General features: G+C 48.2%; 2 protein-coding genes across 2 annotated transcripts in view; both read right to left on the reverse strand.

Annotated features, from left to right (window-relative positions):
• On the reverse strand, positions 1-18,142 carry LOC144121371 (uncharacterized). The gene is made up of 7 exons (XM_077654560.1): positions 17,986-18,142; positions 10,660-10,964; positions 7,910-8,053; positions 6,091-6,239; positions 4,252-4,459; positions 2,756-3,799; positions 1-314 (listed from the first exon to the last, which is right to left on the reverse strand). The coding sequence occupies exons 2-7, from the start codon at positions 10,907-10,909 to the stop codon at positions 175-177; spliced, it is 1,935 nt and encodes a 644-aa protein (XP_077510686.1). The 5' UTR covers positions 10,910-10,964; positions 17,986-18,142; the 3' UTR covers positions 1-174.
• The window catches only part of LOC144119732 (uncharacterized), a 15,300-nt gene continuing 5,888 nt past the window's right edge, over positions 16,293-25,704 (reverse strand). The window contains exons 2-4 of the mRNA XM_077652282.1: positions 22,139-22,349; positions 19,332-19,426; positions 16,293-16,379 (exon numbers count right to left, since the gene is read on the reverse strand). Coding sequence (XP_077508408.1) covers positions 16,293-16,379; positions 19,332-19,426; positions 22,139-22,349 — 393 coding nt within the window. The remainder of the gene's footprint in view (positions 16,380-19,331; positions 19,427-22,138; positions 22,350-25,704) is intronic.

Raw genomic sequence — 25,704 nt, forward strand, 5'->3', positions numbered from 1 at the left:
TCATGCCGTATACTTTTATTAAAGAGCGACAAAAATCTGAACGAAATCTCCGGAACTGTCTTGATATTGTGTACAAAACATTTCAGGACGCGGAAGGCATAGTCAATTGCGCGCCACGTAGATGTCACCTGCGGAGATCTGTCCATATGCTGTCACAGCATATGCAGAGTAAGGCTAAAGGACAGATTTTTTCCCGCGTCTTTTAATCAGTCGATAAACGAAATCCACTGTCCACATGGCACCCACGCAGAAGCAGCAGATGCTGACCAGGTAGAGCAGTCCATCGTATGAACCGACTTTGTCCTTGAAATACCCTGAAAAAAAAAGCTAAATAAATATCGTTTACAATTCCACGTGCAGCTCAAGTGCAGGAATATATAAGAAATAGAAGCAACAGGTAAGCACGTCTCCGTGCTGCAACCTATTAGAATTTGTACAGCCATCGCACATGCTTAAGAAGTGGTAACACAGGGTATATATATGAAAAAAATTGGATGCGGGTTGACATTCATTCCTGGCAACTCAACATGCCTTGGCATCCACACTTACCATGTACTGACAAAAATCTTCTTTCGTTTGAAGACAGAGCAGGATAGAGTCTGTGTTACGGCCAACAACCCTGTCTATAGTCAGTGCGCCCCACAAAGCTGATGTTTTTTTCTTTTTAAAAGCGACTTTCTCATTCCAATACGCAAGCCTTAGTCGAAAATATCTTTCGATGAAACCTCGACGCGTGCATTAATGTATAATCATCCAACACTTTCATAATCAGTCTGACCTCGCCCACTGCAGGGCAGAGGTCTCTCCCATGTCTCCAATTAACCCTGTCCTTTTCCAGCTGCGCCCAACGTATCCCCGCGAATTTCTTGATCTCATCCGCCCACCTAACTTTCTGCCGACCCCTGCTACCCTTGCCTTCTATTGAAATCCACTCAGGTACCCTTAAGGACCTGCGGCTATCTTGCCTTCGCATTATATGCCCTGCCCAATCCCGTTTCTTCCTCTTGATTTCGACTAGGATGTCATTAACCCGCGTTTGTTAACCTCACCCACTCTGCCCTCTTCCGGTCTCTTAACGTTACACATATCATTTTCCTTTCCATGGCTCGGTGCGTTGTCCTTAACGTAGGCTGAACCCTTTTCGTTAGCCTCCACGTTTGTGCACCGTAGGTGAGTACCGGTAAGATACAGCTGTTATATACTTGTCTCTTGAGGGATATTGGTAAACTGCCATTCATGATCTCAGAGAACTTGCCATATGCGCTCCACCGAATTGATTTTCTCCTGGTTACTTCGTAGTTCCTTTAGTTCTCAGTCATTCCTCCTATGGCCGCGTGGAGTACCATGCTAGGGTCGTCTACCTATTGGCCAGCCGTTTCACTTTCTTCGCTTTCTTCTGGTTCTCCTTTAGATCGAAATAATTATTCCGAAACTAATAATCCCGCTTTGAGCTATGTGGCGGTAGCATACCCAGCAATTCTGGACAAAAAGTATTTTTGAGCGGGAAACCGTTTATGAACGCAACTTTTTCACATAATGCAAGATTTCACTTTAGCAATCAATATATCCGCAGATCACCCGACGGCAGTCTTGTATTTTTTTTCTATTCACGTTTTTTCTGTAGTCAAAAGCGTTCTCCATTGGTTTCCTATGGCAGTCTTAACTCTTCGATGCAATCGCTGGAAACACTTTAAAAGAATGATTTCGCTACATATGAGGATATGATGGACCATTACTGTCAATATTTCTATAAGAGCGTCTTACATCTTTCGAATTTTTAATATTTTTGCCCGAGAAAGCTGTACTTGGACAGAGATGTGCGCTGCATGCGTTGGCGTGTATAACGTTGTGGCAGAAGCACGGCACTAGAGCAATACGCGTTGGCTTTGACAACATTGCTGCGGAGACGCAGCACAGGAGCATAGACCGACGGCGTACATTGGGTAAACTGGCACTGACGATGAAAAAGTTTAAGACGCGCGTAACTGTCTACCTGGTCAGTATACACCTCAATCACGCTTTAAAGTACGTACCGGTGGTGTCCACATGCAAAAAACCCTGCTTTCGCACAATATTTCGTGCTTACAATGCTCTTTATGTGAACAACATTGTTTGTGTAAATGTAAAATAAAATGTAAACGTAATGTTTATGTAATAGAGCTGAAAGTAGCGCACATTGGACTGTTCGGGGCATGTGCAGAACTCTCGCGCTGCCAAGTCCTTGATTCCTTGGCATGAGTGTTAATTGTGAAGCAGCTGTGGAATATTGTAATGTACTGTTGTGGAAATATTGAAAGTAACGGTCGATTCTTCTGATACGCAGCAAAAGTTTTTTTTTTGTTTTAAAGCTTGTCGAGCGCTCGCTTGCTCGCTTCAAGTAGTTAAGATTGCCACAGAAAACCAATAGGGAACATTTTTGTGGATAGCAAAAAAGCGGAAGCCTACCGATGGGAAATCTGCGGATACAATGTTTTATTATAGCGGAATCTTACTATGTACGAAACAACTGAGTTTATAAACAACTTCCTGTTGAAAAGTGCGCTTGTCTGGAATTTCTGGGTATGTGCCGGGTTGATGCATACAAATACCCGCGTGCAACACTCTACATTTCATCACAACAACAACCAAAGCTTCCTTCTTGAAAGCGCCAGTACCAAGCCAGAGCTTGTGTTGTGTTGTATCTTGTTCTTTCTCCGTCGCCGTCTTTTCGCGCTCTTTAATCAGGAAATCAAAGTCAGCAGTCTGATTCACTCACCGGTGATCTTGGGGCAGACCAAGTAGGAGACGCCCATGACGAACCTGCACGTACCGGACGAGAGGCCCAGACTCTCGACGCCCACATGGTCGGCCAAAACCGGTCCAATAAGCACCACCATGGTTCCATTGCACCAACCAAAAATTGCGCACATGACCACCGCCAGCGCGTAGTATTCGACGTGCATGTGCGGCAGCGCCACGCACATCGCGCCGGTCAGCAGCGCGCTGCTGCCCATCAGTACGCGGCGGTCGCAGAAGGATCGATCCGACAACGCGCCGGCCACCACACGAGCGCACGCGTCGCCGATGGCCGTCACCGAGAGGAAAATGGCACCGTTTTGACGGCTGAAGCCTTTCTCCATGGCCAGGTCTACGAGGATCATGAGCACCAGGAAGTTGTAGACTGAGAAGGCGCACGTCACGCACACCATGTAGAAGACAGGCGACCTGAGGTAGGCCCAAGGTGACGAGCCGTGGTCCGAGATGGACCGAGACAACGACGTCTGACGGCGGCGGTCCGTTTCTCCGTCGACTGTGACGGCATCGAGAGCATCATGGAGCGCGATCTCTGCTAGAGGTCCGGAGGAATGTTCGGCGCACCTCGGAAGGCGTGGGACGGAGCTATTGATGCTGCCGCTGATGTTGGCCGCGGAGTTTTGTACGTACGACAGAACTCCACCTGGTAAATCATAGGACTCACTCTGGCGTTTTCGCTTCAGGAAGTTTAGGGAAAGCAGTGATCTCAGTTTTGATGATGGAAGAAGCGGAAACTCGTCCGTCGCTGTCCCCGCGTCACTGGCTGCCAGATCACCGGCGCTTCCGCCGTCTGTGCACGGGGCAGCAGAATCCTTCACCTGGTGATGGTCGGACGAATGACCGTTGGCGTACGAGGCACAGTCTTCGCAGTTCTGCAAAATCGAAGCGCCATTCACCAATGGCGTAGATCGCTTGTCAGCAGGAATGCTGCCATTCCTCTGGTAGGCGCCGGCAGAAGGGTTGTCAGCTTGCATGGCGGCCTTGTATGTCTCCTCAACTGTAGCAACTGTAAACGAAATATTATTTATTATTTCACGATGCGAGTAATTCAGATATACATCTAATGTGGAGAGCACGGGATGGGTGGCATTTTGCAGGGTGAGTAGAGGGGCGGGATAAGAGATGTAGTCAAAGGTTGAAGAGAGTTAGGCGATTAATGCAAAATAGGAAGTCCACTGAAATTGACTGGCTATGGTTTGCGCAAGACAATGGCAGTGATGGGAGGTTACTAAATCTCATAAATATGATCACTTGTATTCTATCATGCACTCTAAAAAGCTATCAATATCTTGATGTTTACTCTTTCACTGGCGCAAACCTCCCTGGGATGGAACATCAGCATATTTTTTCACAACCTTTTCGCAATGTTGCATCACGCGCTTTTAACTTTGTGTTGCATGGATGATGACGCCTCCAGGCTGCATTTTGTTCCTCTCGTATCTAATCTGCATGGGGTACCTTGTTCTGACTGCTCTAGGCTCGCGGCTGATTCGCGCTGAAGGTCACCGCTAATTCCAGATGCGACCTCTGCCTCGGAGCTGTCCTTGCGCGCGGTCTTCGGCTTTTTCTTGTTCTCCCAGGGGGGCGCCCGGTAGAACGGGCATGCCGCTATGGCGTTAAGCATGAGGCCGCCTGTGATGAGGAAGGTGCCCATGAAGCCGTACTCCTGCGGCCGAGGTGGACATGTGTGGAGAGAAAGACAAAATAATTTCCATTATTCAGATAACTGCTGCAATCCGACCCTCCCAGTCCACAAACTCTCTTCAACCCAGATCCCCTCAAACAGAAAACCGCGGGCAAACACGGGTACCCCATTCGAATGCAGGTTCATATGGCCGCCATGGTCCCTCTGTCCGAGAGACTGTCGAAGTAATATCAGGTACTTACGCGCGAAAACTGTTCTAATTCTGAGTTTACACGCCAGATATTCCTAATATGAACAAGCCACATCGGCGAGAAGTCGTGGAACGTTATCTCTTTTTGGATGGCTTGAGGGTATACGCGAACGCCCCTAGCAAAGGCTCAGTGGCTTTGTTGTTCGGCTGCTGAACCCGAAGTCGCCGTACCGAGTTTCAGCAGCAGCGGCCTCATTTCGAAGGAGTCTAAATGAAAAAAAAAAATGGCGAGCAATTTAGCGTGGTTAGGCCAAATGCGAAATAGGTGCGCTAGGACTTCGGTTTTCACTTTGGATTCGGTTCGAAGCTCGGTTTTCAAAGTCGCGCAGGCTTCAGCAAAAGATCGGCGTTAAGCTCCGCACTAAGGGTACGACTGGTTAGCGTTAATGGGTAATGTCCATATATGTGGAATTAGTAATTCTCGGCTTTATATTGAAAGATCCTTGGGAGTCCTTATACCACTCCTGGCACAGTGGTGCAGCGGGTGAGCGATGCGCCACTGCCCTGCGATGGCAGGTGCTGCCACCAGTGGGGCTGTGAGACCCAGGTTGCTCTTCCTATAGCAGCCGCAGTGTCACGGAAAAAGGCATCGGGCAAACAAACATCGGAGAAATCTGAGGTTAGGGTTTTTGTGCTGCAGCACTAAAATGCCCGCGTGCTGTGTGGGGCCAGCTCACGTTAAGGGGCACCTGCGGCATTTTTTCTACCTCCTCTGATTTTTCTGAAACTTTCGAGGCACGTTCTGCAGCATTTTTCTGGTCCAGTTTCGTTGTGGGGCGGTGTTTTCTTAATAGAGAAAATTTTCAAAATTTCCTATCTTGTGGCCTCAGTTAGGGAGATTTCTGCAGGCAACCTTGTGTGTGGCGTCACTGGACACCAGGTCGTGATATTCGCTCTGGGTTTGCTGAAGGACCACATTTCGAGCTGGCTTTTGGTGACTTCAGACAAATAATGACCCAAGATCTCATTCACAGTCGGTAGTTTAGCCAATCAACGCGCACAGGACAGGTTTTGTGACAGTGCCCGCGAAGTCATAAGACGTCTGTCGTGATGTCATGGTTTGGCTGAAGCCCATTCTCGGTTTATGTTTCCTGGTTTTTTCTCTTTTCAAATGCTTCTACTATGTATTTTGAAAAACAGTTTTCTGTGCCGTATCCAGGTGACTGTAATGAACGTGATGCGAGTATCAACTCAAAATGTTGAAAAGGAAGACCCGGGAGTTGGCCTTTAAGGAACCTCAGGAGATTAAAATTAATCCGGAGCCCAATACCATGGCGTCCCGCATAGCCATGCACAGATTTAGGACGTTAAACTCCTCAAGCCATCCGAGAGTACGCGAGCGGCAAGTAGCTTGCTGGGAGGGTCAATTTGGCAGCCAATGCCCACAGAGAACAGCGCTTGCCTGTAGCAGCAGGTTCATAATGGGCGGAAAGGCGAATGCGGCCACCGTGCCGCCCACATAGTAGATACCGCTGGCCGAGCCCCGGTAGCGCCGGAAGTACTTGCCGATGGTCACGTCGTTGGTAGGCATTCCAATGCCGTTGCCGATGCCTGCAGAGGAAGGAAGAGAAGGGATGCACGCCAAATTCTCCGAGGCTTCTGTTTCCAGGTAAAAATTTTAAAGAGATCCACCATCGGCATGCGTCGTATTATGTGAGCTGCGGATGTCGCATTACAGAAGTGGAGACAGGAGTTTAACCATCATCATCATAATTTGTTTATTATTAAGGCCTCCCACAGGGCAATACGCAACAGATGGCAAAGAGCAGGTAATTACCTGTCGCATAGAATAAACAAGCAAAGTATAATAGGAGACACATCTAAAACACAGTTGTGAGAACGCATTGCAATAAAAATAAAAAGCTAAAGAAATGACGATTGAGAAAAGTATCTGTAAATGACTTTTTGGATTCTGTGAAATTTCGGTAAGGAGGTTTTATCTCCTTTGCGATAACACTTGGTAGAAATTAACTATTGGGAGCGTTGGTTAAACCATGTATGCGCTGAACACGTATGCAATGAAACAAATGTTGTGATGGCCGCGAGTGAGGCAATATTAGGCTGTTACGCAGTTGGGTAAAATCACAACTTTATCTGCGAAATTGGCCAAGTCTTGCGTCGAGATCCTTCGCGAACTTTGCCGAACTTGCTGAAACTTTAGAGTATACCGTACAGTTCGCATCACACGAGTCCCAGATGCATAGATATATCAATTGCCAGTTTCACGTGGAGGCAGAGAAAAAAACACGGTGTCTAGGTCAACGGCTAGTATGCATTGTCCCTACCGGTTGCGCCAGAGGTTCAGGTTCCGCCGATATGAAAGGGAATAATGTTTGAGTAGTAAGGGAATACGTCTACTTAGGACAGGTAGTGACCGCTGATCCGGATCATGAAGAATAATAATGGGGTGTAGCGCATATGGCAGGTTCTCTCATTTCAGGAACGGCAGTATACCAATATCCCTCACGAGAAAAGTATACAACAGCTGTATCTTACCGATACTCACCTACGGGGTAGAAACGTGGAGGCTTACGAAAAGGGTGCAGCTTAAGTTAAGGACAACGCGGCGAGCTATGGAAAGAAAAATGCTAGGAGTAACGCTAAGAGATCGGAAGCGGGCAGAGTGGGTGAGGGAACAAACGCGAGTTAATGACATCCTAGTCAAAATCAAGAGGAATAAATGGGCTTGGGTAGGGAATGTAATGCGAAGGCAGGGTAACCCTTGGTCCTTAAGGTTAACGGAGTGGATTCTAAGAGAAGACAAGCGTAACAGGGGGCGACAGAAAGTTAGGCGGGCGGATGAGATTAAGAAGTTTGCGGGGATACGGTGGCCGCAGATGGCCAAAAACAGGGTTAATTGGAGATACATGGGAGAGGCATTTGCCCTGCAGAGGGCGTAGTCAGGTTGATGCTGATGATGATTATGATGAATGTTTGAGCACTCACTGTTCTATGTCAACGGCGAGTGTGCACTGGCCACGCCGGGTGCGTGAGAGGTTCAGGTTCCCCCGATATTGAGCACTGACTTGTTCATTGCTCCTTAATAGTGTGTGGCAAGCACACTTTTCCCCGTTTTCTAACTAGCTTTCCTCTTGGCGTATAATATCCGAAAGTCTCTTTCAGCTTTACTATACCAACACCCAAAATAGAAATCTTCTTGTGCAAACTGTTTGTTCCCTTTCATACTGGAGGGCGCTCCACAAGCGTCGAGTCGAGCTCACCGCTGCAGATCCCGAGCAGAAGGAAGACGGCTGTCATGTCCCGTGCGAAGGCGCAGGCTATGGCGCTGACGGCGGTGACGAAGCAACCCAGGAACGACAGCGCCATCAGCGGCATGTGCCTCGTCCCAATACCGACGAGAGGACCTGTGATGAACGCAAGTTGCGCTGCATTCACTTGAGACATTCAAGAGCCGAAGTTTAGAAGCGATTCATTCAGCCTCCGTAACTCCCGCGCTCCCGCACAAGGCAGATGCGTTGTTTGGTGCGAAAGCACTACTTCACTAGCAATCTTGAAAAAGCCGATGGGTCTCTGAAGCCTCTCCCTTTCACCTTTGAGTTGAAATGATTTGGATGCGGTGTGGCTAGGGCGAGGTGACATGGTACGAAAGTTTAAAAGAAATTGTCATGGAGGACAACGTGAGGCGATGTCTAGGCAAGAGCCAAGCGAATTCGGAGGACAAGTTAAGGGAATGTTTAGGCAGGAAATAGTCAAGCTAATTCGAAACCAAGTGCTTTCACGCGCCATACTGAGTTTAGCGGCGTTAAAACTCTGTCATTTTTTTTCCCAGTCCAGCCCTTCTGTGGGCGGGTTGCTGATTCGTATGAAACATGAAAAACTTGCCAATACGATTCCCTCCTGTCAAAGGGCGGCGGTTCAATGACGCATGAGTAATGGTGATCGGGGTTGGAAACGTGCATTTTCTCTATTATCAAAGCGCCTTAACTAACTTCGCAAAGAAATGAGAGTCTATTAGCGACTTACATTTGACATGACACCTTTACATAGAGATAAGGCAAGTTTAAGGAATTATCAATTACCACTCGTTAGGTGGGTGCATTTCTTCCATTAATAATGACGGCTTAAAGCGTGGACACTCCGAAAATTTTCTGCTCGAAAACCATTAGAAAACCACCTTCTCTTATATTGACTAACCCGTCAGAGCCATTCGACTGTAATTAGATTTACCCAATATATATCCGTATGGTGACAAGTGTAAACAATAAGAAGATAGCTATTGCGACCGCTTATGTACATTGTTTTTTAATTATCGAGCGTGAAAATGAAGACACTTTTTTTGAAATGGTGGTACGAAAATGGCGGGCAAAAAATAGGAGCCTTGTTTGCGCGTAGCGACTGGTACGCAAAAATCGATGTGCCGCAACCTGTACTCTGCGTCCGCCATGTGGAGATGCATGCGAATTCAGAAACTTACGATTCTCAGAAAATAATAACCGTCAAAATAAAATGCTGCATATGCCGACGTGGCAGCTCTATAGAACAGCTAAATCTAAGATGAAAAGGGAAAACTTTTGTGACAATTCCAAAGGGAGTAGTTTACTTTTCCAAGGCCAGGGCTGGGTGCTTGAGGACGAAGTGTTACAGGCAGGAACGACACTTCGGATGACGTTTAATATTGCTGCATGCAAGAAAGGAACGGATTGCTATCCAGTGTAAGACCCTCCAACCTTCAGCGCACGATGCCGCCGCAGGAATCAGCGAAGTACTAGGCGTTTGGAATAGTCGGGACATGCTCAATTTTCAAAAAAAGTAGAAGCAAGTAAAAGGCAACTAGGGGATTGGTGTAGAAAGTCAAGAAAGTATAGCTTAGAAATGGAAAGAAAAATTAAAGGGACACAACCGTCGCCTTAAGGGTATGACACGATAGCGTTAATGGGTCAATGTCCATATATACGGAATTGGTCATTCTCGTCTCGACTTTACATTCATATATCCCTAAGAGTCATCAAACCATTGATGACGCAGTGGTGCAGTGGTTAAGCGATGCGCCACTGCCCTGCGATGACAGGTGCTGCCACCGGTGGGTGCTTGAGAGATCCAAGTTGCTCTTACCGAGCAAACTCTCGCAAATAATCATTAATTTAGCTACCACCTGTGAAAGTGGTCAATTTGCGCACAATCCAGTGGCAGGTTGTGGCGACAACACAAGGTCCCGTGACCTACGTGGCGCACCTAGGTTGCTTCTCCGGGGATTTTTCGCTCACAACGCCTACGACGCCGGATTTTTTGCGGAATGGGAGCCTCAAAGCTATCGCGTTAAAATTAGCAGTTAATCTGAAGATATTGAGCACGCAGGAAATTAATGGCTGCCTAACACTTGTAACCACCCCGATACAAAAGGCAGGCTAATAATTGTCCGTCCGTCCGTCCGTCCGTCCGTCCGTCCGTCCGTCCGTCCGTCAGTCAGTCTGTCTGTCTGTCTGTCTGTCTGTCTGTCTGTCTGTCTGTCTGTCTGTCTGTCTGTCTGTCTGTCTGTCTGTCTGTCTGTCTGTCTGTCTGTCTGTCTGTCTGTCTGTCTGTCTGTCTGTCTGTCTGTCTGTCTGTCTGTCTGTCTGTCTGTCTGTCTGTCTGTCTGTCTGTCTGTCTGTCTGTCTGTCTGTCTGTCTGTCTGTCTGTCTGTCTGTCTGTCTGTCTGTCTGTCTGTCTGTCTGTCTGTCTGTCTGTCTGTCTGTCTGTCTGTCTGTCTGTCTGTCTGTCTGTCTGTCTGTCTGTCTGTCTGTCTGTCTGTCTGTCTGTCTGTCTGTCTGTCTGTCTGTCTGTCTGTCTGTCTGTCTGTCTGTCTGTCTGTCTGTCTGTCTGTCTGTCTGTCTGTCTGTCTGTCTGTCTGTCTGTCTGTCTGTCTGTCTGTCTGTCTGTCTGTCTGAGCCGGCTTCCATGGAGACTCCACGGTATTTTCGCGCTTCGCTCAATAGCCCGAAGCGTCGCAAGCGAGGAGAAAACACCCACTCACCTACGAGCCAAGCGAGGCTGGTGCCGACGGTGAGTACCCAACTTGTCTGCTCGCGGCTGGTCCCAAAGTTCCTCACCAGGGCCACGTAGATGACGCCCGTGGAGCGGCGGACCAGACTGCTCCAGAGCAGGTTCCACGAGCAGGCCACGGCCACCACCCAGGACAGAGGTCCGTCGGGACCCACCGGCCGTCTGGGCCGCTGCGGCTGCTCCTCTGGACAAGGCATGCCGCTGGTACTAAGGGTCGCCATTCGCGGTGCCTGGCCGTCAGCGTCTCCGTCTCTCGGTAGTCTACGGTCGCACCGCCTGGGATGAAATCAAACGGAGGGAAAACGAGCTCTTCTACTGAGCGAACTGCACATATGCTTTTTATCGAACTCATGCGACATGCACCTTCGATATATTGTGGTTTGAGGGAATGGATTAGCACGTCGCACACATCTGTGGTACGGCTACGGCCTCCGGATAAAAAAAAAATGGGCGAGAAGTGCCGGAATGGTTTCCCTCGCTCCACAGCCTCTATATTTGTGTACGTGGAAACGAACACCGTTTAATGTGACTGATCTCGACCATCACCACCTTCTGCCGGGAATATATGGAGAGATGGACAGAGAAAGAAGCATTAACATGGTTTCAGCCTTTATAGCGACGCGTGCCTACAGAGTTGCTACACCGGCTTGTATACCGCTTGGCGTCTTTTGGCCAGAATTGTTGCATGCACCAGGCGTTAAGTTGCTGGAAGGCAACCCTCCCTCACTCACCTCCCTAAGCACGCAAACATACCTACGCACACGAAAAGGAGGAGTTGGTTGGTGGTCACACGAGGCGTGTGCTCTAACCCATCGACCACCGCTTTGGTGGCCTAGTGACTGCACCTTTACCTATTCTTAGCTCTTTTATCGGTATTTCGCACTTGGCGTTACCGTCCGCAAGGCCACCGCCAGGAACGCAGGGGTAAAACTGCGCCTTCAGGCACCTATTGGCATAAATACACTTCCGACTTAAGAGCCCAGCAGCTACCCAATACGAAGCGGATGCTCTAACCACAAGACCATCGCTGCGGTGTCCAAGTGGTTACAGTGTCGTCTCTAATATGTCAGCTTTAACACTTTTCCATTTCGCGATCACAACCGAACTAAAACTGGATTATTCGCCTTACAAACTCGACACCACCATGTGATTTTATGTTTTGACGGCAGCGCCGACTGCGATAGACTGCACACTGAATTTGGCAGCATTCAAGATGCTGCGGGGCCGGTAGTAGTATGGTGCGCTTCTCAAAAAGCAAATAATCGTTTCATTGCTATTAAGTCGCTTGATTTTATCAGTATGAAGCAGGATATCTTCATTTCCACCATTGTTGATCTAAGGTACCAAAAGCTGCTCAGGACCTGAGAGGGACGCCGCAATCGAGGGCTCGGAATTATGTCGAACACTGGAGTTTTTAAACGCGCCTGAACGCGCACAGCACACGGGCGTCTTCAGCAGTTCACCTCCGTCGAAACGAGGTCCCCGAGACTGGGATTTGAGCCAGCGTCCTCGTGCTCGCAAGCTGAGTGCCATATCCAGCCAGCCGCCACGGCAGGTCTATGAGCGAAAGATGATTAGGCCTCCCCTCCATTATTTATCTACAAGCAGCAGTTTCAAGTGTCGCTGTGAATTGCTCAGGTTAGCCTGAAGAAGTGGAGAGCTATCAGTAATATGGGACGCAATTCTGAAACATATTTAAATCGGATGCTCAGCTGGACTCACACTCCGTAAACGCTTGGGCAATTTCAGATGGGATCACGCAATGGGTGGCTCGTCGACTTCTTAGATTTACTTCATATTTTTATATGTCGTTGCTTGATTACAGGAAAGAAAGAAATATGAGATTATCCACAAAGCAAATACATAGACGCACAAAAAATTCAATGCTCACAAAGACATGAACGGCTCGCACTTTCACGCACTGCGGTTTAGGCCAGATTTGGTTGCGAGTAACTTATATTGCGAAGAGATGCCTGCAAACTTATATAGGATCTTTGTTACCACTCTGGGGCACGCCCAATTATTTTAGTCCTATTTAAGGTTTCGTTCCTTTTGTAAAAGTTCGCAAGAACAGCGCATAGAATGTTTCTGTGCTAAAATATCTAAACTTCTAAAAAAATTTAAAAAGATATTTTCTTTTATTCATTTAAAATCTTTCTTGTTCTGTGGTTTATTGAAGCATGAGCAATTTACTTCTTTATCTATAAAAGACATATAAGTAAATTTATATTTTTTGCGTACAACGTTACATATATCGCACTGTGGACTACTTATATTTGGAGTTTATTTCACCCTTTACATAAAAACCCCCAAAGTTGGCAACAAGCACTTCTTGTTTGCAAAGTGGGTGAAATTTTACAGAAAGAATAAAAATGAAAACTTGACAGGAATAACTAGACTTACTCTGCGACAAATAGATATATCCTCTAAAAAGTTGGGGAATTTATTCGCAAAACACATCAAATTATTCATAGCTAAAGTTGGCAAAAATGAAATGGGTGTAAAAAAAGGGTTGTTTACAGGTTTCTTGTCTACGACACCAGCAACATTCTGCGACGTGTTTTTAACGCTTATGAATACTCGTATGGTGTAAAATATCTGCAATTATTATAAATATCAGTAAGCTTTTTTTAATCGCCGTCCAAAGTTCTTATGTCTGTAATATGTCTACAAGTTTGAGCATCGTTTCCCTATCCGTAAAATAAATTCCAATGAATTTTTATTACTTATTGGGTATGTTCGTGTAGAATGCAGCGTTGAACGTTTGCTGTTGTAGCTTATTTTTTAGTAAATAGCTCCAAAATTATAGCAAAGAAATATTCCTTGCGCCATTTTTGCAAAATTTTCGAAAACTAACAAAACATTAAAATTTGACCAAACAAAACTGGGGGCACAATAAAGCAGGCGTGGATATCCAGTATAAATTTTCAGGCGTCTCTTTGTAACTTAATTTCAATTATATCGCTACCAATATTTGCCAGAACAGCCGTGTGCGAAAGCACGGGAGTCCAGCTCCTGGTGAGCAATAAATTTTTATGCTTGGAAATATATTTCATGGGCAAAAATTATTGCTGAGCCTTTCTTTCCACTCATCAGACAATGACATATAAAATATTAGATAAAAAGAAGATGTCAATCAGCCAGCCATTGCATGATATTATCTGATACTACCCGCTTACGACTAGTGCAGCTATCGATGAAACGGGATATGAATCTTTAGAAAGAAAAAAAAATTGGCACAGACACTTAAGACTGCTTACGTGTGGGAATGCGAAAACACTAGTTTTTGCGCGGCTGGGTTTCTTTTATTAAAGTTTTTTCTGCGAGACGGTTCGTCTGCGGGGTTTGTTATGCACGAAGACCGGCACACGTTAGGAACTTCGAGCTGCACGCTGCCTTGGCGACGGCACTCCCTCGCCGCGACCTCTCATCTACGCAGCGCGTTGCAGTGCGCTTGGGCTTGCAGGGTAGTCTCCGCGTATCTCCCCAGGCGACGCCATCTGCTCCTTCTGTAGCGCGGTTGGCCTGGACGCAACGCGTTCGCCCCGATCGGAGACGGCGTGATGACGTCATCTTTTTGGGACTCTTTCTCGGCCTCAGCAGCGACGGTCGCTAACGGGATTTCGTCTAATATGGCTAGTAATGCTTTCGCATTAAAACGTTCCCAAAGGCTATCCGCTCTTACAGTGGCGAAGGAGTGAGGGAGATAGCTTCACCGCAGACCACCTCCTCACCACATGAGTGCACACCTGCTCCCATTCCAAACAGTACCATGTCACTACGCAAGTATGTTACGTCATGACACGAGGACGTCGCTAAGGCAGGTGTCACTCTAAAGCAATAATGTAGGCGTGCAAATGATAGAGTATAGTTGGTACGCCTGTAATGCAGTCTACAGCCAAAGATAGCACCGCTATCTTTTCTTATCTGCCCAGCGAATATGGATCCGGTGACTCATTGCTCCGAGAGTGAGTAACGGGATGGAGTACATTGCCAGATAGGCTCTATTCCGAAGCCAACTGATTGAGGGACTCCCAATGAGGTCAGTGGCATCGTTGTCCCCGTCGAGGAATTTCATAACGTGAACGCTACCACTGTTCATGCGCAGCTGAAAGAGAACTAGATGCCGTGTGGCCGTGAGTCATAGGGATACACTTGGGCCAAGTGCGGACGATAAATAGAAGTGCGCCATCCAGAGCTCTTAGGCCATAGCATTTGATGAATTTAAAAAAAAAACGCCTCTGCTAACTGCTAACTATAGCACGACGCGTGCTGTCGTACGTGGTGCGCAGAAAGCTACGAAGCAGAAATGCGAGACAGGCCCACATAGCAAATCGGCCTGTCGCGGCTATTTTCGCAGCACCCTTCAACCACCGTCTACGACATCATGCCTCGAACAGAGCATTCCCACTCAACTAGTCGTACTTACCTGGAATGGACTCCGCCTTACTGCAAAACTGTAGGGAATGAGTTTGCTCAAGCCGGCTCCCGCGAGCGCAACACGGGCCCAGCACTATAATGCTCAGAACCGGCTTTCTTTCCCTTCGTCTTGTTCGTCTCGATCGACTCTCTGGACTCGTTGAGATAATTGTCGTGCACGTTTATGTAACCTCGCCTCACAAGCCGCCGAAGAGCTGTTCAAGCACACTCTCTCCTAACGCCATACCTTGCTTTCATTACGGGGCGTTCCCTGACACCCCCCCCCCCTTTTTTTTTCTAGCGAGTGTCAGCGCTAAGCATCCCTGAGGAATTCTAGCCTCTCCTCTCGACTACGCGACATGTGCGCCCTAACCTGGCTTTATACCTGTGCATCTCGGCCAACGTGCTCCGACCCTCTACCCCCTATACATCTTTACATCATTTCCCCGGTCTTAGAGCGTGAGGTTTATAAAAGTGCAACTTTCTTGCACGCCTTTTAACTGTGCGGGCACTTTGGAATGATGTAAGATACTGTTATGAACATATTGAGGGGAATGGACTGAGGTGCGTTTTTGAGAATAAATGTATACAAGTGCACCGAGGGGGATCTCCGCACATGTTGACTGTTATGGTGTAATCGCATGATGTTCGAAAAAATGGCGTTCAGGAACAGCTTGGCGTTTTAAAAATTCGCTCATCCAGCATTTCCGAGTACGAAAGTTTCCTTCTTCTTATGTCTGAATAGGCCTGAAACGCTAACCCCCTGTCTCTGGAAGCTCAGGCTTGCTCCTGATCACAGCTATCGAATATTTTCGGCGAAATTTTGGTGGAGCCGCTGGGTATCGTCCCGTGCACGCTCACCCCGAAGACAACTTTGACGCTGATTCCCGACGCTTCAAAACGAAACAACATTCGTTCACAAGGCGAGCCGCCGCCTGCGAGACCTGGAACCTGAGTTTCAGCCACTGACGAAGCCGGTGCGTACCATGGCGTCCACTACTGGCAGTCGACAGATCAGCCTTCCGGCACTGTCCCGCCGGTTGTATTCCTTACACCTCGCTCGCCGCCATCCTTCCACGGCGATAGGTTCGAAGATGTCGAGGACTGGTCGGCCAGCTTTCACAGTGTGGCCCCTTTCAACCAATAGGACGACGAGCGAAAGCTAAGAAACGTGTATTTCGCGTTTCAATACTCGGCAAAGACATGGTTTGAGAACCACGAGGCTTCCTTTACCAACTGGGAAGAGTTCTGCCGTGAGTTGCTCGCCACCTTCTGCGCAAACGAACGAAGAGAAAACGCCAAAATCGCCCTTCGCTCAAGGTCACAGCAGTCGAACGAAAGCGTCGCCATGTTTATAGAAGATATGACGCGCCTCATCAATCGGGCGGAACGCGTGCCATGCCCAAGGAAACGAAACTACGCCACCTCATGCGTGGTGTGAAGGAGCAGCTCTTCGCTGGCCTCATACGCGACCCTCCAAGAACCGTGGTTGCTTTCGCCAAAGAAGCCGCGGCCAAGGAACGTTCCTTGCAGGAACGCAGTGCGCAGAACAGTCGTCAGAAAAGTTTTTCAGCCACCAACTACTGTGCGTCCGTGCCAGTCGCCGGGGACAAGGCACTTCGGGAGCTTGTGCGGAGTGTGGTTCGCAAATAACTGCGCAACCTCCGCTTAGATGCTCCACCTGTGTTGCAGCTGTAGCCGATGTCGTCCGGGACGAAATTCGGCAAGCGGTCCAGCTACCACCGGCCCCACAGCCAGAGCCGTACAATATGAGCTACAGCGAAGCCTTACGGACCCCCCAGCCGGAGCCGTACATCATGAGCTACAGCAAAGCCCCACGGAAACCTGCGCCGGTGCCACATGCATTCCGTCCACTGCTGAACCAACCTCCGTCGAGCTGCGTGACCCGCGCCCTGTTCTACGAAAAGCGGACGTGTGGCGCACACCCAACCACCGGCCGCTATGCTATCACAGTGGGGAGCCAGGTCATCACCTTCGCAACTGTTCCTACCGGAGGATGGGCTTAAGAGGATTTCCCCTGAGTACCTCTCGACCGCGCTGTGGTGAGAGACCGTGGGACATTGAACAGTACTTGGCCGATCATGTGCTGCCCTCGACGCCGCCACGACATCTGTCTATGTCACCGTCTCCAAAACGAGTTGCTTCCCCTAGTCGCGCATCATCCTCTGGCCAATTCAGAGGCACAACTCCCCTGCCGGGAAAACTGAAGACGTCGTCCTAAGGGGGTAGGACCGCCGCTGGCGCGGAGTGACGAGCCTCCATCCGACGATTTGATGCGACGACCCGAACGCCGCCAGCCTCATCCGCCGACATTAAAGACGATCTCACCGCTGACCCCACCGACGACCACATCGATGACCTCACCGACGAGCTCAACGACGACCTTATCGACGACGCCACCGAAGACATCACCGACGAGTTGTAAAAGAATTGTTTGCGCCGCCGAAATTCTGGTTGCCGCCGAAAGCTAGGACGTGACAGCACTCGTGGATACCGGAGCCGACTTTTCTGTCATGAGCATCCAGCAGCACGCACCCGAGCGGAAGCGTAGTCTTCCTCGCTCCGTCACGAGCCAACTTATGCTGCCCGGCCGCATGGACGCGCGGGCAGAATGTGAGCAGTATGACAATATTACACACCCGATATACTATAGTACACGCAACTCTTCATCTCTACCTAAGGAGCTAGGCTGTACCCAATAGGCTACTACACATAAGCCGCTGCGTTATCCTCGATTCAATTCCGCGCTTTTCGTTAGCCGCCAAATTTGCGCCCCGCTTGTGAGAAACGGCAGGCTACAACTTCATATAATTCCCTCTTGCGGGCTACCGGCGAGGAGAGTATATAAAAGTCTTACCTGAACGCGTCCCAGTGTACAGACCCCCGTCCACAGCCTTCTAAACCACCTCCATCATGCACACGCACTGCGCGCTCTCCAGTTGACGAGCGTGAAAGAGAGCTCCAAGTTCACGACCACATGCAAGCTCGTCCCCAATTGGCGCAATAATGCCGTATTGGCGTCACCGGCTGCCGCGTTCTATGTTGGACATCGTATCGGCCGGAAGGTCAGTAAGGTTCAGCCACATATCTCCTCAGCACGAGTTACGTGTCTGTGGCCAGATATGCCGCAGCAATTCTCATGGCTGTCCCATTCAGTGATATTCCTTATTGTTTCTTTGTCTCTTCGCGAACAGCACACGTCAAGAGGAATCACGCTCTTTCACAGTACTCGCCGTATTTCTGAGGCTTGTTGCAATATGTGCGGCCCTTCGTTGCTGGCTTTTATATCGACAGTAATTCGGGAGGCCTAGCAAAACTGTGGGGAGGGGTGCATATGAACTGAATCGTTATTTTATTTCAGTCATAAAGTTGGTAATAAATATCAAGATTGTTTATTAAAGTGTAAGCCTTACTTGCCCCATAAAGCGAAGGTTCGTGTGTGTGTGTGTGTGTGTGTGCGTGTGTGTGTGGGCGTGCGTGTGTGTGTGTGTGTGTTGACTCTATGGGGGGAGACCACAAAAGATGCCGTCCTCAAGTAGCCTGGCAGGTGGCGGTTAAAGATTGGTCGCGCGAGGTTCCTCGAGAAGAGCAGCCTGGACCTCACAAATTCCACCGGTGGCAGCACATGCCATCTCAGGGCAGTGGCGCATCGCTTAACCGCTGCACCGCTGCGCCAGGACCGGTATGAGGACTCCCAGGGATCTATGAATGTTAAGTAGAGAAAGACCAGTTCTGCATATATGAGCATTGAACCATAAGCTATTGCGCTATACCCTCACGGCGGAGTTGGGGCCGCAGTACGGCGGCGTCTGCCTTCCCGAAGTTAGCTCACGTGGGCAGTCTCAAGTGCACACAAATTCGTCTCCCTGTCTCCGGTTGACCGTCGCACTCGGCGTACCCAGTCGTAGCTCGAGTCGACGCGGCCACGTGCCGCATCTTAGGTCTACATTTAGTCATGCAGAGGTATAATGTTTTCGGCGCTGCGTTTGTCTGTTCCCCTTTGTCCTGCGCTTTTGAATAAGCTCGTAATTCATTACCAACTCGCCCAATCTGCCGTTCTTCGACCGTGTAATTGCCAGCTGCGTAGCACCAGGTTACATCAAGCCGCGCGGTGACTGCGTTCACAAAGTGAATGCAAGCAGTCTTAAGAGTGGCCGCAAGCTTTTTATTTACTGTTATTCTCCCTATCCCCGTGTCGAGTACCAGAGACTCATCTTCATCGCTGATGTTGGCCGCGGAGTTTTGTTGTTCGTGAGCTTCGTCCATGCGCGAGTAGAGTGGTTCATCATGGGCGCCACCTTTGTGTTTTCGCTTCAGAAAGCTCAAGGAAAGCAGTGAGATCCGTTTTGATGATGGAGAGAGCAGAAACTCGCCCGACGCAGTAACCGTGTCACTGGCTGCCCGATCACCGGCGCTTCCGCCGTCTGTACACGGGGCAGCAGCATCTTGCACCTGGTGATAGTCGGACGAATGACCATCGGTGTACGAGGCGTAGTCTTCGCAGATTTGCAAAATCGAAGCGCCGTTCGCCAATGGCGTAGATCGCTTGTCCACATGACCGCTGCCGTTTCTCTATTCGACGCCTACTGATGGGGTGTCAGCTTGCATGGAAGTCTTGTACGTATCCTCGACCGTAGCGACTGTAGGAATTAATATTTATTATTACACCATGCGAGGACTTCAGACATACATGTAATGTGAAGAACACGTTATTGGCAGTATTTTGCAGGGTGAGTAGGGGGGCGGAGAGAGAGAGAGAGAGAATGAAAAGGAAAGGCAGGGAGGTTAACCAGATGTGAGTCTCCGGTTTGCTACCCTACACTGGGGATGGGGCATAGGGGTTAGAAAGATGACAGAGAGGAAAACGCAAAAAAGGAACGTGCACGCGTGGAGACACACACACACACACACAACGCGTTCCAGTTAAAGTCTTTCACACACGCCGGTAGATTGCAAGAAGAGCAAAAGCGCTTGCACGGCCTTCTTCTGCGACGGTAGGTCCTTTCGATGTTGTAGAATTCTTTTTTCGGATAGCGGTTGGTCGTCCAGTTGGTCAAGTTCGTGGCTAAGGCATGCCCTCTGTGGACTGTACTGCGGGCAGGAGCACAATATATGGCCAATTGATTCTTCATGGCCGCACTGGTCACAGGTTGGGGTGTCGGTCATCCCTATGCGGAAGGCATAAGCTTTAGTAAAGGCAGCACCCAACCAAAGTCGATATAAAAGCGTGGCGTCTCTACGGCGAAGCTGTGATGGCGCTCGAGGACTTAATGTTGGATCAAGTGAGTACAGTCGCGTATTTCTTAAAGGTGGCTCATTCCATTGCGACGCGGTGCACTGCCGAGCAAGTAGGCGGAGCTTCCGTGCCGCGTCAGTTCTAGAAAGAGGAATTGGGACGTGGCGCTCCTCAGTATGGGCTGAGCGGGCAGCGTGATCCGCCGATAATCCCGCAGTGACTTAGAAGCCACTGGAAAGTTATTTCATGGCCGGCATCACTTATATGGTGTAACGTCTCTGTAATATGGAAGATTAGTTGTTCGTGCGGTCCGCGTCGTAGAGGTGACAGTAGAGACTGCAGTGCCGCCTTCGAATCGCAGAATATTGTCCATTTGTGTGGCGGTTCATCACCAATGAGATGAAGGGCAGTTAAGAGCGCTGCGAGCTCTGCTGCCGTCGATGTTGTCGCGTGGGTCGTCTTAAATTTGATGGTTGTAGCTTTCGCTGGAATGACGATTGCCGCCGCGGAGCTGCTTGGAAGGACAGATCCATCAGTGCAAATATGCGTTGAGTCACGGTAGTTCTCGTACAAATATAGTAGCGTGAGCTGTCCAAGGGCTGGTGATGACAGATCAGCTTTTTTCGAGATACCAGGTATTGCGAGGTTGATTTTTGGCTGAGCAAGGCACCATGGAGGGATCGAAGGTCTCGCAGCCGGAGTGAAACAAGCTGGCAATGATTCATCATATGCAGTTATCGTTTGGCTGAAAGATGTGTGTGGCCTGTCCGCTGGTAGAGAGGCTAAATGGTGACGAGGATTCCTGGCTAGATGCCTTATATGGGTCCTGAGTACTTCAATTTCAATGTTGGTCTTGACAAGGTGGTCTCTAGCGATTGCTATCGTAGCCACTGTTGAAGCACTCTGAGGCAGGCCTAGACAGATCCGGAGCACTTCACCCTGAAGACTTTGTATTGTGCGTAGATTCGTTTTGCCTGTGTTGTTTATTGCTGGCAAGCTGTATCGCAGAAATCCTAGAAAAAGCACCCTGTACAGTTGTAACATGGCACTAGGCGACATTCCCCAGGTCTTGCCCGCGAAAAACTTGAACAGGTGGCAGATGCCTGTCAACCGTTTTTTTCACGTATGATATGTGTGGGCTCCATGACAAGTCCCTGTCGATTATGACACCTAGAAACTTGTACGATCGGACCCGTCGTATTATTTGGCCATTTATCATTACACTGTAGTTTGTCATGGGTTTGCGCGTAAATGGCACTAGTGCGCATTTCTCCACCCTGCACGTCTGACTAGGCTTCATGAGACGAAAGCCAAGTCAAGACAGCTGCTGTACGTGGAGCCACGTAAGAACATGGGACTTCCATCATTCAGCAGCCAAAGTTCATTACTGGAGGCGAAAGATACCAGAGCTCTGCCTCTTGCGTTGATGATCCGACTTCCCCAGAGGGGGGCGGAAAACCGGATTATTGTCAAGGGCTGAAGAGAGTTCGGCGACGCAATGAAATGATGAAGTTCCCTAGGATAGAGTTGTCGTGGATTGTACAAGACAACGTCGCTGGTGGCAGGTTACTAAATTCCATAAATGTGATCTCATGTATTATACACTCTAAAAGCCTATCAAATCCTGATGTCTGTTTACTGTTACACTGGCAAAAACCTATCTGGGATGTATCATCTGTGCCTTATGTTGACAATATTGTAACACACGTTTTTATCGTTATTTTGCTTGAATTATGACATCTTCCTTTTCTCGTATCTAATCTGCGCGTGGTACCTTGTTGTGACTGCTCTAGGCTCGCGGCTGATTGGCGCCGAAGGTCGCCGCTAATGCCAGATGTGACCTCTGCCTCGGAGCTGTCCTTCTTGCGCGCGGTCTTCGGCTTTTTCTTGTTTTCCCATGGGGGCGCCTGGTAAAATGGGCACGCCGCCAAAGCGTTGAGCATCAGGCCGCCAGTGATGAGGAAGGTGCCCAGGAAGCCGTACTCCTGCGGCTGAGGTGGGAAGTTGGACAGGGAGACACACACAAAAAAAAAAAACTCAGGCAAACATACTTACAGCGTGTGTTGGTAGTGCGACAGCATTAAATGTTGATGCATCTGCCGTCTACTGGCGTCACCACCCTTCGTCACGTGGTCTGGTGGTAACATTGTGACGTTACCCCTCTACGAGCAATCAGCGATTTGTGTGACACACGACGCCGCTTTTTCTCTCCAATTTGTCTGCTAATGATATCTCCTTGATATAAATCTATTATTCAACAGGCAACTAACTGCCGCATGCGGGCCCAGCTGCCCGACACGATGCTCTTGAACAGAGAGGGGCGGGCAAACTCGGGTACCGCAAGCGAATGCAGGTACTCATGTCTCCTGTGGTGCTTCTGCCCAACTGAATGCCGAAAGAGGCTCAGGTATTGTCGCATGAAGACAAATCTGATGCTGAGATCACACACGAGGCACTCGCCATATGAAGAGCAACATCGGTAAGATGTCTGGGAGCTATATCTCTTTTCGGATGGTAACGAGGTTGGAGACTAAAAAAAAGCAAAAAGAGAAGGTGCTACGGCGTCTCTTTTTAAGACGAAGCTTAAGCGTCCTCCAAATTTTTTAACGCTTACGATTACTTATATAGTGTAAAATATCTGCAATTAATGTAAAAATATAAAACTTTTTATTTTAATCGCTATCCAAAGTTCTTATGCCTATATTATGTCAAGAAGTTTGGGCGTTATTTCCGTATCCGCAAAATAAGTGCCAATGAATTTTATGCTCTTTAGTAGGTATCGTCGTATAGAATGCAGCGTTAAACGTTTGTTATTATAGCTTATTTCTTCTTTTACGTAAAGAGCTCCAAAATAAGGAAAAACATTCCTTGCGCCAGTTTTACAAAATTTTTGAAATATGACAAACAATAAAACTTGACTAAAATAACTGGGCGAATTGTAAAGCAGGCATAAATATCCTACATAAATTTTCAGGCATCTCCTTATAACACATTTTTAATTATGTGCAACATATTTTTTTTTTCAAAACGGCAGTGCGCGAAAGCATGGGAGTCCTGCTCCTCGTGATCAAGAAATTTTTGCGCGTGTTAATATTTTTTTACGGACGAAAACTATCACTGAGCATTTCTTTCGACTCGTCGGGCAATGACATAAAAATATATCAATAGAAGATGCCAGTCAGCCATTTATTATATTATCTGATAGTGCCCGCCTACCTTACTAGTCGCAGATATACCGATGAAACGAGATACGAAGTGTTAGAAATATTGAAATTACCGTAGACTCTCCACTCTTACTGTCGCGAAGGAGTGAGAGAGATAGCTTTACTGCAGAACATCTGCTCCCCTCATGACTGCACACCTGCTACCAGGCCAAACTGTACCATGTCACTACAAAATTGGGATACGTCATGACACGAGAACGTCGCTAAGGCAGGTGTGCACACAACAATATACTGTGGGCTTCCACATAACTGCAGCGTAAAAAATTACGAGCACAAAAAAGAGAGAAACATTCGTAATTTTTTACGCTGCAGTTATGTGGAAGCAAAGTAACCGCATGCAAGATCTTGTCGTCAGCCTCTGTTGGCAGCCATGCGCGGTGAGGGGGAGACGGAAGCAGCCGCGCAAGGCCTCCGCCACAGGCGCACCGTCAAAGTTGTGGATCGGTGTGCTGTTGGCCATCGCCAGTTGCTTCGCCGGGCCGCCTGTGCATGAAAAGGAGTTCGTCATCCAGAACATCACCGCCTGTCACGTGGATCCTGTGCTTCATCCGACGCCCTGGAATTTCATGATAAGACAGTCCGCGACTACACGCACCGATGACAGCGTGCATGACCAAGGAACAGCGCCACCACATCACCAGCCTATAAATGACCCACTCGGGACCGGCGCGCCCACTGGGCATGGTGGCATTTCAGGTATGCGGTCACGTAATCCGTTCCTCTTCATTCCGCAGGTGAGGAAACGCTACGCAAAATGTATTCGTTCTAGTGATCCCTTTCTATTTCTGCTGCCGTGCCCACGGATGTGTTGGTTCTTCTATCGAGTTGCTCTGTACTTGACAGAATTGTTAGCGCTGGATGGTGATATTGAGACAAATCCGGGTCCCAATAATGCACAACTTTCAAAACAACTGGAAGATATAGCTGCAGACATCAAAGAGATAAAAGAAAAACGGTTGACTGACATAGAAACTAAACTAGACGCAGTATCGAGACTGGAAGCCAAAATCGTTCTCTGTCAAGACCAGCTCGAATCTATGAATCGTGTAATTCAAAACCTGGAAAACAGAATAGATGACTTGGAAAACCGCAGCCGTAGATCGAACTTAATTGTTTACGGCTTCAAAGAAGAAGATGACGAGACTTCTGAGTCCTTGGAGCGTGATGTTAACCAAAAGATCATTCAGGACAAACTTGATCTCGCACCAGTTACCATAGAGCGCATTCATCGTTTGGGAAAACCTGCAGAGAACAAAACTAGGCCAGTTATATTGAAGCTCCTGGACTCCCGTCAAAAAACCAAAATTCTAAAGCAAGGACGTAAACTGAAAGACAGTGGTATATCGATCGGTGAAGACTTTTCCTATAAAACAAGAGACATAAGAAGAAATCTTTGGAACAGTACCAAGCCGAACCGCGATAAAGGCGACAAAGTTTCATTAGTTTTCGACAAAATTTTTATCAACAGTCTAGCCTACGTTTGGGACTATGAAAAGAACGACAAGGTGCCTTTGCGAAAAAACTATCGTACGAAACAGACACGACCCTTAACGCCTTCAGTGGTGCAGTCAACTCCATAGATCACGCAATTCTAAGCCATAAAAAGGTATCTGCTTCTAAATACCGATTTCCCCAACATAAACGTAATAGAGGTGACAAAGGAATTGCGACAGTGACAGTGAATAAGCATCTCCGAATAATTAATGTTAACGCTCGAAGCGTCGCCAGTAAAACCGAGCAGCTTGAAATCCTTCTTCTACAACATGCCCCTCACGTTGCGGTTATAACAGAAACTTGGCTGCACAGCGAGATTACCGACGACCTCATCTTTCCACCCTCGTACAAGGTATTTCGCAAGGATAGGCCCTCGAGAGGTGGAGGAGTTGCAGTACTCATTAAAAATAATATACAGGCTGTTTCGCTAGAAGATGTACCTGATCTTGAGTGCCTTTGCATGAAACTGTTTTGCTGGGGACATTGCTTTATTTTGTATGCGGTTTACAGGCCTCCTAATGTAACGCAAGATTAACTAATTTACAAGTTCACATGTCAAATTACAAAAAGAGTAAAATATTGCTATTCGGTGATTTCAACTTACCTGGCGTTGACTGGGAAC

The sequence above is a fragment of the Amblyomma americanum genome, chromosome 2 (genome assembly GCF_052857255.1).
Source record: "Amblyomma americanum isolate KBUSLIRL-KWMA chromosome 2, ASM5285725v1, whole genome shotgun sequence".
Taxonomy (NCBI): domain Eukaryota; kingdom Metazoa; phylum Arthropoda; class Arachnida; order Ixodida; family Ixodidae; genus Amblyomma; species Amblyomma americanum.

Coding starts and splice junctions, on each gene's coding strand:
- LOC144121371 (XM_077654560.1), bottom strand. CDS start 10,909: ATGGCGACCCTTAGTACCAGCGGCATGCCTTGTCCAGAGGAGCAGCCG. Junction 6,240..7,909: donor TCTGCTCGGGATCTGCAGCG/GTGAGCTCGACT, acceptor CTTCCTCTGCAG/GCATCGGCAACGGCATTGGA. Junction 4,460..6,090: donor TTATGAACCTGCTGCTACAG/GCAAGCGCTGTT, acceptor CCTCGGCCGCAG/GAGTACGGCTTCATGGGCAC.